Source organism: Mya arenaria, chromosome 15, assembly GCF_026914265.1.
Source record: "Mya arenaria isolate MELC-2E11 chromosome 15, ASM2691426v1".
Lineage (NCBI taxonomy): Eukaryota > Metazoa > Mollusca > Bivalvia > Myida > Myidae > Mya > Mya arenaria.
The window spans coordinates 12,086,638-12,099,771 of NC_069136.1; the positions used below are offsets into that span (position 1 = coordinate 12,086,638).

General features: G+C 35.0%; 2 protein-coding genes across 2 annotated transcripts; one reads left to right on the plus strand and one right to left on the minus strand.

Moving 5' to 3' along the window:
- The first annotated feature begins 1,677 nt into the window (after window positions 1-1,677).
- Window positions 1,678-3,383, plus strand: LOC128219110 (uncharacterized). The gene has a single exon (XM_052926932.1). The coding sequence runs from the start codon at window positions 1,678-1,680 to the stop codon at window positions 3,271-3,273; it is 1,596 nt and encodes a 531-aa protein (XP_052782892.1). The 3' UTR covers window positions 3,274-3,383.
- Window positions 3,384-6,131: 2,748 nt separating this feature from the next.
- On the minus strand, window positions 6,132-11,329 carry LOC128219841 (uncharacterized). Its single transcript, XM_052927946.1, has 3 exons — window positions 10,573-11,329; window positions 9,574-9,899; window positions 6,132-9,071 (listed from the first exon to the last, which is right to left on the minus strand). Exons 1-3 carry the CDS (start codon window positions 11,073-11,075, stop codon window positions 8,857-8,859), a joined length of 1,044 nt encoding a protein of 347 aa, XP_052783906.1. The 5' UTR covers window positions 11,076-11,329; the 3' UTR covers window positions 6,132-8,856.
- Between the last annotated feature and the right edge of the window lie 1,805 nt (window positions 11,330-13,134).

A 13,134-nucleotide genomic window follows, 5' to 3' on the forward strand; every position in this document is an offset into this window, starting at 1 on the left:
CAATTCTTAACGATTCAACGCGGAACTTATGCGTATAAGCTATTTCATTTGCTTGAAACGTAATTCATAGATTAGAAAGAATAGACATGTCTACAAAGATTAATAATTAATAATTAAGAAGGGTATCATTATATATATATTACCAAACAAACTTTCGCATATTTTATCAACTAGCGTATATATAGTGTTTCCAGCCAACAATTGGATATACATTTTTAAAGATTTAGTTTTGAATGTTTGGTACAAAGAAGATAAGGGCAATATACTTTCCTACCAAAAAAGGATGTTATTAGGTTTTTCAAATATGTGTTGTCATAAAAGCAATACTATGAAGTATTTTAATTGCTATTGTTTTTAACTTTTTATTTAATATTTTATAAATTTATATAAATATATCATACCGCATAAAAATAGTAGCTACGTTGAAATTGCAGATCGGCTAGTTTTGTACGATGACTCACGGCATAGGCGGGATATCACACGGAGGCGGTGGAGAAGATTTCAGCGGCGGTGGAATAGGTTTCAGTGGGGGTGGCTGGGCCGCCACAAATGTCACTTGCGTGCACACGTCATCAAGCAGTCGGCGGCGCAGCAATGCATCCAACACCGAAAACAATAGCTGTTCCCTTTGTTGGCTAATAGGCTTTCTGAGTTGTCTAGTAAAAATGCCGTCATGGACGCGCGTTATACTCACGTGGATATATGTGATGATTTTGCTGGGGTTTTTTAAAAGTATTTTTGGTTATTTTTTCAGTTCGTTGAAGACTTTTGCAGACGTTTAAGAATATTTTTATTTTTTAAACACATTAAACATCTAAACTAAATAGTACAGTCTTCAGCAGCTCTTTTTACAGCATGTGACGTCAAGTCGTTACAGTGATAAATATTTATCTATAGGTTAACCTGATAAACACAACTTATTTGGTGTTCCATTATGATAGTGCAACATTTAGTTATCAAGCAACGTAAGTGTTCCGATTTTCATCGTCATATGGTTAAAGTCAAATGATATATTTGGGTTTATATTTAGAATATTTTATATGGTGATATCGGCTTTTAGTGCATTATTTTGAAATAGGGAGAGGAGAATTACAAAATTTTCCGTTTTAAAATTATATAAACAGTGGAGTAAAACTAAAAGAATTATACCAGTCATTTCAAAAGATCGATAGACATCTAGAAGTTTGACCGATATGTAAGTAAAACAACATGGTTTAAGGTATACGATATAAAATTAAGCATGCGATGGACTATAATGTTCAATTGTCTATGCCCGATAACCCGTACAAGTTTAGTATCATTTGAAAGAGTATTGCTCACCCATAACTAATACAAATGGAAAATAAACGATCGAAATTGTCCAATGTCGAAAAAGTATTTTTGTTCTTTATTTCAACTGAAAGCGGGCATAAAATGACGTTAATTTTGCGTTATATGACAAGGTTAAAAAGTATGTGAATATTGTTTTGGTTTTCTTTTTAAATATTCTTTCTTTACACATACAATCCATTTCAAATGATACCAAAATAATATGGTGCCGCAAGGCATCAAAAATGTTCAAAACAATGAAGGCATTTCATTGTTATTTTTTGTATATTTTATTAATATATAAATGTATATCACACCGAACACTAATGCTGACTATTTTGAAATTGCAGATCAGTAAGTGTTTTAACAATGACTCATGGCATAGGCGGGATATCCCACGGAGGCGGGGGCGGTGGAGGGGGATTCAGTGGCGGCGGCTGGGGTGCCACAACTATCACTCACGTGCACACGTCATCGAGCAGACGACGGGGTAGCAATGGTGCCAACAACGCAGACGATAGCTGTGCCCTTTGTTGGCTTATTGGCTTCCTGTTGTGTCTAGTAAAGATGCCGTCAAAGACTCGCGTCATACTCACGTGGATTTATGTGATAGTTGCCATCGTCGTTTCCGGCGTTTTAATTGCAAAGCACCACGGAAGTAGAAGTATTTCCGTATCGCCATCAGATGAGAGATTTATTTCACCTCAGTCCGTGACGTTTTGTCAGTCAATGGTTTTGGACTATTATCAGTTAATAGACTATTTTGTGTTTGAAAAGGAACCAGATATTATAACAAACAACCGTACTTATGTAACTAAATCAGTCTCATCATGCGTTTGGAGGGATACGTATGAATTTTGGGGCTTCTATATGCTTTCCGGCTCCGATCTTGGAATTTCGTTTACTTCAGACATTGGATATATGACGTTTTACCTTATTAAAGGTGACGGTAACTTCAACAAATGGAAAGACAACAGTGACTGTGATGACTGTTATCTGGTGAAGCGCCAGTGGATGAGTGATTCATTCAACTATTCAATCCCGTCTTCCGACCAGTATTACGCGGTATATGCCAACGACGACCTATTTGTTAGGCAATGTTCAATCGTTTCTGCAACATTCAGGTTAAACAGAACACAATACGATCTGTCCTCGGGAGTGAAACAATGTTCACAAAACTTTGACTGCACTGTTGACATAAATCTCGTTCATCCTCAAACGGTTGTAGTCCAAATTCCTGACTATGCCTCATTCGATTCTGATATAAATGTTTACTGCACTCCTCGTGCATACATGTACTTTATGATATGTGGCCTTTGCCCGGCAGTGATCGGTTTAGCAATCACAATAGTGGTCCTTAAATTATGGAAAAGGAAATTTCGTAGGCAAAGAAGAGACAGTCTGGTCCACATTGTATCCAACGATGAACGAATGCACGGCTTTGCAAACGACAGCGCGTCCGTAGGTCCAAGTCCACCAACATACGAGGCTTCCCAACAGACTGTCACACCAACTGCTCCTCCACCCAGTTATGAAAAAGCAATGACTGCTGAAGCAGGGAAAAAACAGCATCGTGCTACCAAGGTGACAACTAAATCCGCTACTACTGGGCTACCTACCCAACCCGGAGCTACAAGGACACCTACTCAATCCGCTACTTCTGGAGTAACTACCAAATCCGCTGCTTCTAAAGTTACATCCAAATCCTCTGCTACTAAAGTAACTACCAAATCCGCTGCTTCTAAAGTTACATCCAAATCCTCTGCTACTAAAGTAACAATCAAATCCGCTGCTGCAAGTTCAACTACAAAATCCGCTGCTGCAAGAGTAACTACCAAATCTGGTGTTGCTGGGCAAGCAAGGAAAGACAATGCTGCAAAGGCAACACATAAAAATGATGCTACAGTTATACCAAAAACAACTGGCGATATTAATACAGACAATGAAGAAAAAAACACAAATTAATAAATATGGTAGAACAATTTTGAAAACGACAACATTGTGTTTTTGTTGTGATCTATATACTTTTCATATTCATATCCATTTCCTTGTCAATATTCAATAGCAAGACATAAATAAATCCATATCACGTTAATGGTGTCGTATTTTGATCCTACATCAAGCTTGTGTCAATTGTTAAGTGCTTCCTTTTATATCCTGTGGTGCGTTGTTTTAATGTCAAGAAGTTAGTTGTTTATCAAATTTTAAAAAAGTAAATAGCTTAATGTGTTGCGTGCTTTTTCTTTATTCCCTCTTAAGCATTTATCCGCTAAAATATTCAAGAAAGCTCACTGGATTACCAATGCGATTGAGTTGTTGCTTCATTTCCATTATGCTTCTGCTGTTGTAAATGCTGAATACATTTAATACTATATAGTATGAAATATTTTATAGGAAAAATTGTTTCATCAAAAGGACAACACAACTTGATTTGATTCAAGGAAGGTTTGGGAGGCTTTGTTGTAAAACAATTATATATTGTATTAAAGTGACACTCTTATTGAAATGTCCCATAAGGTAGAAATACCGTGTTGTATGCACATTTCTTACAAATTAAACTCGTTATCCTTCATAAGAACAATTGTTTTAGACATTTATCAATCCTTTTTGGAATATTAAAACAAAAGTATTCATTGTGGTAAATCTTATTTGGGAGTAAGAGTGCATCTTTAAATAGTTGGCGAAACTGTTACATATCTATGATAAAACGGTTATAGCATGCTGAAAAAAATATGGAACTGCATAACTGTCAAACCAAATTAGTTTTCACTCTCGACAAATTTTCTTTGTAGTTTAGGTTTGTATGACTCCTGCTTTTATCTATAAGTTGGTAATGTTAAATTACTTTTATCATTAGTTAAACAGTGGTCGAACGTTAATTGAAAACAAGATTGGTGTGGTATATTAGATGACTGTGTCATGTAATGGTAGATTCTACAATAATATGTTACTCAAATTTAACACATACTTTGGTTTGCCCTACATCAAAATACTTTGCTTAAAGATTTGATTGCTCGACAAGAATTCTAAATGGATTCTTTCAGAAAAAAACAATGCGTATGAATACGTTTGAAGTGAACTTAAATTCGTGAAAAAACGTTTCTAACACACCGGATAGGAAATTCCGGTGAATTCGGAAAACTCTATTTGGCACCCTTATGCTAGATGAGTCACGCGCTGTGACTTTATACTTTTTTAATTATTTTATTAAACACATAGTGTAAGCATACTAATCATATTTCAATAGATAATTTCCATAAACATTAACTTTACAAATTGATAGCTTCAAAACAAACAAAAAATAACCCTTAAAAGACGTGTTATTGAAGGAACTTTTTGACGTATGCAATGAATAAAAATTACTGCGCGTCATAACGTCAGTGAACATCATCGCACGCGCTTTTTTGTGAAATGTACACAAATGCGTTTTTCTATGCCATTTTTCACAAAGAAGTTATTTAAGATATGCTAGAAAAAAATATCAATCATGTGTGTCCGGTCATGATAGAAAAAAAACACATGGCAAATATTATTATTCTGGAATGTGTAAGTAAATATTATATTCATTTAGATTTTTTGAATTTCACAGAAAAGTCGGCGTTATTTTAGATCTACATTATTTAAAGTACAGCGAGGGGTTCACTCTAATTAGTGAATAACATTGTCATCGGAAAATTCAAGCAAATGACCGATTTGTAACTTAACGGAAAGTAACGAACAGTTCTGATAGGCCAACGAGCTTATAGTTGAATAAAGCGTTGGTTTCTATCATTGTAAGCAATTGGAATATGTGACCAAAACCTGGTTGTTTCCATCACTTGGCGAAATTTTTGAGGCACATGGTATGGGCACTTTTGATTGAAAATAGTCCTATATACATGCGATACAGTAAAAAGTATCGGGCGTTTCCAGCACGCTCTCGAATATGGATTATTAAGATTCTTCAGACGTAAAATATGCTTCGGATCGTAAGTATTTAAAATCTTTTTAGAATGATTTAGGTATACGACTACAATTAAGCGATGTAATTCACTCATGGCTCATTATAGGTACAACAAATATTTGTTATATTTAGCACTCTTTCCTTTAAGTAAATGATTTTTTTAACTGTTGTTGTCCAAATTCCCTTGAATGCCTCGTTCGATTCTGACATATTTGTTGACTGCACTCCTTGTTCATACATGTATACTTTGTCCTATGCGGCCTTTCCCCGGCAGTGGTCGGTGCAGCAATACAGAAGTTGTCCTCAAATTAGGAAATAAATAAATTCAAGAGGCAAAGGGACAGTCTCACCCGCATCATTTTAACGATGAACAAATGCACAACTTTATCAAAGACAGTTCAACTGTAGGTTCAAGTCCGCCAATCTACGAGGCTTTCCAGCAAATTGTCGCATCAGTCTCTCCTCGACCAGGTTATATACAATCACTTCTAAAACGGTGAAAGAAACGCATCTCGCTACCACGGCAACAACTAAATCCACTGCTACTAGGGTACCTGTCAAACCCGCTTCTACAGCAACAACCTAATTCGCTGCTACTCGAAACCAATCCGTTGCTTCTAGAGTAACTACAGTAACTTAATCCGCTGCAACAAGAGAAACAACCCGATCCATTGCTGCTAGGCAAACGAATGCGGATAGTGCTACAAATTCAACACATCAAAGTGGTGCTACTAACATGCCAAATAAAAGTAGCGATGTTTAAACATTCAGAAAATAAAGAAAAAGAATACATTATTATGGTAGAACACTTTCGATAAAGCATGTAATCTGTACCTTATTCAGAAAGTCTTGTCCATATGCACTAGCAATAAAGTTCAGAATTAAATAATCCAAAATTATATTTTTAACAATTTCAAAATGTCAATAATATACCGGTTTTTTCTTAAAGATGAGCAATTTTTGTTAACAAAGCTATTAAATATTCAACTCATTCAAGAACGTACACTTAGTTATCAGAGTAATGACCACAATTTTCCCCTAGTTAAAAAGCGCCAAAATATCGCTTTTATTTGTAAACAATTCATGCATTAAAATAAAAACAATAACAACATTTTGCATCAATGACTTGATACCTGAAAGAAATTATTAAAATAAATCATAGCATATATAGCATCTTGGCGTATTTTTTTCAACTATCTTATGAACTGTATGCATTTTTGAGATACTCACAAAAGTAACATGTTTGAGTTAGAACAATTACTAAAACTGTACTAGCATACGGTTATTCCCTATGTCTCTCCATAGTTTCGTTTCGTATAGAGAGATTTACACTTAGTTCAACTTAAACTCAATTCAAAGCCGGTGTTGTCTCATCTTTAAAAGAGAAACATTTGGATGGTTCGTTGCAAATATGAACAGTTTATTTATGTATGTACTTCATGGCAGATACTCAATTAAGACATTTTTGAATTATTTCGAAAGAGAAATTAAGACGAATTCCAAAATCAACGTGAACCATACTTCGCATGTACCAGTGGTTTTGAGAAGATTTGAAACGAAAACGAAATAAGCGAGATGTTTATATGTAAGACAGTAATATAGATTGCTTATAACATATGACATATAAGAATATCCAAGTCGCGTTTGTGACCGATGAACGAGTAAGTACAAATGAGGTAAAACAAACCATAATGGTTTCAAATATGCTTAATGCATAAAGTCTATGTCAGAAAACAAAATCAGAATGGGGATACCAGAATACACAGTTTTTGCATAAGTTTTATGTAAGCTAATCTACTTACGCAGATAACGAAACGTATGACAGTTTGAAACGCGCTTTGGCCACTACATACAATATTTTAAGTATATAGATTAGAAAACTTTGATATAACGCTCTATAACGGGGTATGGTAAGATAAAAATAAAATACGGCTAAGATGGCAACATGAACTGTTTAAAGACTGCCATGACATTTTTTCTCATGGATCGTTCTGTTTCTACAGTGTGTTTTTTTTCATTTCCTTTGATATGTCATTTAAGTGCAAGATGCAATCAGTTTGGAATAGAGCGGCGTTTTGACCGTCGTTGAACACATGATCACAATTTGTATATCGTTGTACTGATAAGTTCTGCATTTAAGTTCTTGTTTATGCTAAAGAGTAAGCTATTTTAAAACAATTTAATCAAACCATTTAAAGCTACTGCAGAATGTTTACTTGATTAAATTATTGTTATTCAACGGTATGCGGCTTTTCATTCAAATGTAATGGATATTTATGCTTTTATGAATATACCACTACACCCGAGCAACAAGCAGCTGCGAGCCTGGCACTTATGCAAAAATAAAAGGGAAGCCCTGGCACGGCGGCGTCCCCGGTGCCCGAATGTATGCTTTAAAACTTGTTTCAATCTTTAAGACTTGAAAATACTTTTGTCGACATTGGGCTGTGCTGCATTTAGACTAAAAATTATCTGAAACATTTTACTCTGTTTTGACAGAATGTTACTTAAAGTAATGAGATTTATCATATTTAATACTTTTTGTTTTAATTATCTGGCTTGGTGACCACTAACCGAACTCACATACATCCAGCCCGGGAATCGAACCCGTGAAGCCTTAATGAGAAGCGCATGCGCTAAACACTTCACGAACCAGACAAAAATATAAAAGATATTTGCAAAATATATAATAGAACTTGTGACGTGGATGATACTCTTCCTGACAATTTTGCAACTAGCGTGGAACGTTTTGTCCCCCTAATGGATGCGGACCTGTTTGCAATTATTGATAACTAACTAATATGTCTTCGTATCAAATCATCACATTCTTTCTCATATGGTTCATTTGATGCAGAAAGCAAATATGACTCATATACAACGTATGATAAATTTGATGTAGATAACAAATATAACTCATATACAACTTATGGTACAATGGATGCAGATAACAAATATGACTAATATACAACTTATGGTACAATGGATGCAGATAACAAATATGACTAATATACAACTTATGGTACAATGGATGCAGATAACAAATATGACTAATATACAACTTATGGTACAGTGGATGCAGATAACAAATATGACTCATATACAACGTATGATTCATTTGATGAAGATAACAAATATGACTCATTTACAACGTATGGTGCATTTGATGGTGATAACAAATATGTCTCTAATACAACGTATGATTCATTTGATGGGGATAACAAATATGACTCATTTACAACGTATGATTAAGTTGATGGGGATAAAAATATGACTCATTTACAACGTATGATTAAGTTGATGGGGATAACAAATATGACTCATTTACAACGTATGATTAAGTTGATGGGGATAAAAATATGACTCATTTACAACGTATGATTAAGTTGATGGGGATAAAAAATATGACTCATTTACAACGTATGATTAAGTTGATGGGGATAACAAATATGACTCATTTACAACGTATGATTAAGTTGATGGGGATAAAAAATATGACTCATTTACAACGTATGATTATGTCGAGTTCTGAATGCTCCCCTGTTTACCAATGGTACATGTGATGCATATAGTACCCATTTTGTGGCTCAAAACGAAAAGCACTGTACTTAGATATTTGTTGTTTTGCATTCGCTTGCATTCTGTACCTTGGTCAGCTCATTTAACGGTTTAGTTCGGCCATCTTCCACTGACATAGTATCACCAGTTAGCTCTCTCGACTGTTTCGTTCGGTTACCGGCCCCAGATTCCGTTGCTGTGGTTTTTGCAGATGAAAGCAGATGACCACGCCGAATAATTAACAACACGATCAGGTTTAGCAGCCCTGAAAATTGAATGTGAAAGTACATAAGAAAGTTTTTTTATAATTTGGATATATGACAGAGGTGTTTGATATGTAACGTTATCATACATTGAACGAGCGAAATATTTCAAAATTACCTTGTCTTGTATGTCAAGATGAATACCACTTCCTTCTAGAATGCACATTGTATACTGAACTAAGAGTTAGATATATACCTAGGTATTATAGACAACAGTATGTATACACTAATTGGTGATCAGTACAGAAAATGAAACTTTTTTTTAATCTGAGTGTGTTTTTATACAAGGCTTTCGAACTCAGAAATATTACATTGTATCCAACATAATTATGTTTGCACACAAATATTTATATGTACCTTTTATAAATAAATCGGTCCCTTTTTTAAGATAGAGCCAGCGAGGAAATCGAGCCAAGTTAGTAAAGTGTGAAATCGTTAGATAGATAGTACCATAACATCAAAGAAACTGTTGAGAGAAAGTACCATAAAATGGCTTTTATTTACCTCCAATATCAGGCAGAATATGAAATAAATGCTCCAGGAAATTTGGCACACTGCCTTCTATAAGAGCCCAGACGCCATATATAGACAGTATCATCCATTGGATGAAGAAGGCACCGACAAACAACGACATGGCCTTTGCTGCCTTGATTGACATTCTCTGAGTGACGCTCTGTTGTCCGAGAGATCGGCAGAGTTCTTGAGATCTGGAGCGGATTTTCACCCATGTAGCGATATAGAGTACAACATTGATGATGAAAATGAGCATCGTTAGAGCTGTCGTGAAAAATATCTGAGTTACCTTCCCATTCACACCATCAAAAAAGCATCTGAAATTGTAAAACGATATAGTCGAAAATAGTATAGTTTGAAAAGTCACCGTATACGCATAGTTAAAGCATACTTTTACTCAGTTACCTAACACGTGAAATAAATGAAAACACTTATAAAGATGCACTCTTACTTCCAAATGAGATGTACCACAATTAATACAATTGTTTAATTTACACAAAAGGATTAATAAAATTTGGAAACAGTGGTTCATGTGAAGGATACTATATTAAATTTGAAAGGAAGGTGCAAAAAGCACGGTAGTTCTACCTTGTGCGACTATAGTTGATCACTGAAAATCTTTAAGCACTCGCCAGTCATTTAATATTTGTGCATTTTCAGCTATTATATACACGATTACAACCTTGTTATCAGTAATTAATATGTTCCGTTAATGCATTATTTAGTTAAAGTTTTATCACTCAAAAATTATGTTTGTCATACATGTGTATGTATTGATTTTAAATAAAAGTGTCACTTTAAAGGTACATCCTATTATTCCTGAGTATATTAACTCAATAATTATAGAAATCTTTAAAATGATGACACATTATGAAGAAACCTTATTGGAATATGTTTTCAAATAATTTAATATTAAGTTACTTATTGGCAACATATTATCTCAATATCCATATTATCACTAGTATATATTTAAACAGAAAAACTACTGACACTGCCCCTGTTGGTCCGAGTTGATTACCGATGGCTGCTAATGAAGTGCCAACAACAGGTACTCCGTAAACCCAGGCGATAAGCCTCCAGTCAAACTTGCCAAGATTCAGGTTTTTGTCAAGGAACATCAGTGCAAAAGCATTCATGGCGATAACGTTAGCCAACAGACTTTGCGCGGTGATAAAGACGACCATTCCAAATGCATACAGCACACAGACGGAACGCGGATAAACGGGTCCGCGCACTGCAGAAACATGCGTGTGAGTTGCAAAATGAAACATGTTGTAGATTCCATCGCAGAGCGCCATGTAGACAATGAACCGCTCACTCTTCGTCCAGGCGGTAAAGAAACGTCGGAAATTGCGCGTTCTCAACAACAAGACAAGTGTTATAATTACACTCACGAAACTAACAGCTGTACACAGGAGTGACGGTATGTGAAGAGCATAAAATAGACCATTGTCGAGGCCGTACACCGGGAAGTCATAACCGTCACTTTTCATAGTGTATACCAACCGATTGAATTGCTACACGTCAACCAAGAAACTAAGTGATTGCTTCCAAAGTAAACATCCAAGTATGTAAGCAATATTATCGTCTTTTCTACGTTCTATGCAAGAGTCATTGATTTATTAACAAATGATCTTTGTAAGAATTAAACACCTTCCACTATCCAAAGTCTTTAAACAAAAACTGAGATTAAATGGATTAGGATTCTACACATTTCCAAGTTTGTTTTTTTATAAAATTAAGTAAATCACTTGAATGACCGGTTTCGGGTTCAAAGATTAGTATAAGTACGTACTTATGAATAATATATTTCCATCCTGAGTTTCTATTTGGTAAGAACATTTTTTCTTCCTGGTTTCGTTGAAACTGATACGTTGGTCAATGTTCTTGTAGTGTGTTTTCATGATTCGATTGTGTGGCTCAGTGGTAAAATAAGTATCGCTGTATTGTGTTTCTTTGGTTAAAACTGATAAGTTATAAGTTTCTTCTTATTGAAACATGAATTTGTGATTCATTTTAACTTGTTATTAACAAAGTGAACCTTTAAGCAGGCTTTATTTCATTAATTTCAAAGCCAACCCTGTTACGTTGTGGGAGCTCGTTCTTTTTTAATTGATAGAATAAATACCGAAACAAACAAAGTCGGAGTCAAGAAAGCAATTTAGCCAAACGCAGCATTAAGTATTCCAGCTTGAAATTGTGGTTAGACCTTTGCCAAAAGAGCTCTTTATTTGCATATGGGGGCACGATCTTTGGCCAGGAATATTCTATCAAAGAACCATCCTCACCGTCATAATTAGAACATTACACAGCTCATCACAGGGATGCAGATTTGTAGGACATAGATCGTACATATATAAGCAGTTATCACAAAATGAAATGCCAAAATCGAAGTGTCTAACTCCTTGGGTACAAACACATTTACAATGAAACGGGGCCCAGAACACTTCCTCCCAGCAGCAAGCTTTTCGCGAGGCGCATACTACATTAATAATAATAATAAAATAAAAGGTACAGGGACAAGCCCGTTCGACAATAAACTGTTAAGAGGCACAACGACGGTGGACTAAAGAACATACACAAATAAAAACACCTCAAACAGAAAAGCCATTCTCTAAGGTTAATATTCAACCTTATACTGCCCCAAACTTTCCAAAACAATGTCACTGCCGTACGTTCGTAGAAGAGTTGAATGGAAACGAACAAGACGTTTGGTTACAGTTCGCAAACTGAAAGGTCAGGTTAGTGCCCGCTAGCCCTAGCCTTTCAATCTAGGTCTACTTACTTTGAGAAACAAGACACTCATGCCTTCGTGCAAATCACATCCATACAGGCCTGACTTACTCGTCCTAGATTTTAGATTTTATAACTTACTTGTTCTAGATTTTAGATTCAATACATCGACCCAGTAGAGAGAAACCCCATACTGTTTCGGAACAGAAAAAAAAATCTGAAAATCCTGCTGATTTGGGGTTAGCATTACACAAAATATTAATCAAACATAGCCAGAACATTATACTTTAGCCGAAATGCTTTCCAGCATAATTTAATGTACATTCATTGTTTTAAGGTTAAAGGGGGGGGGGGATTACTGTAGTATAATAAAAGCTGCACTCTTATTCCCAAATAAGATGTACCACAAGTACTACAATTGTTTTCATTTGTCGGATTATATCCAAAAGGATGAATAAATATCGATAACTGTGTTTTTTATTAAACATATTGTGTTCAATTTGAAAGATAGTTGTAGAAAACACGGTATTTCTACCTTATGAGATGATAGTTGATCAATGTTAATATTTCAGCACTTACCAGTCATTTAATATTTGTGCGTTTTCAGCTTTTAAATACACGATTATAATCTTGTTATCAGTATTTATTATTTTCTATAAATGCATTATTTAGTAAATTAAAGATTTATCAGTCAAAATTTATGTTTTGTTAGACAGGTTTATGTAATGTATTGATTTTAAAAAAGAGTGTCACTATAATCAAGCCTAGACTTCAGAACAGAACATTTCAATTTGACTGAGATTGCAGACCTCTTGAAAA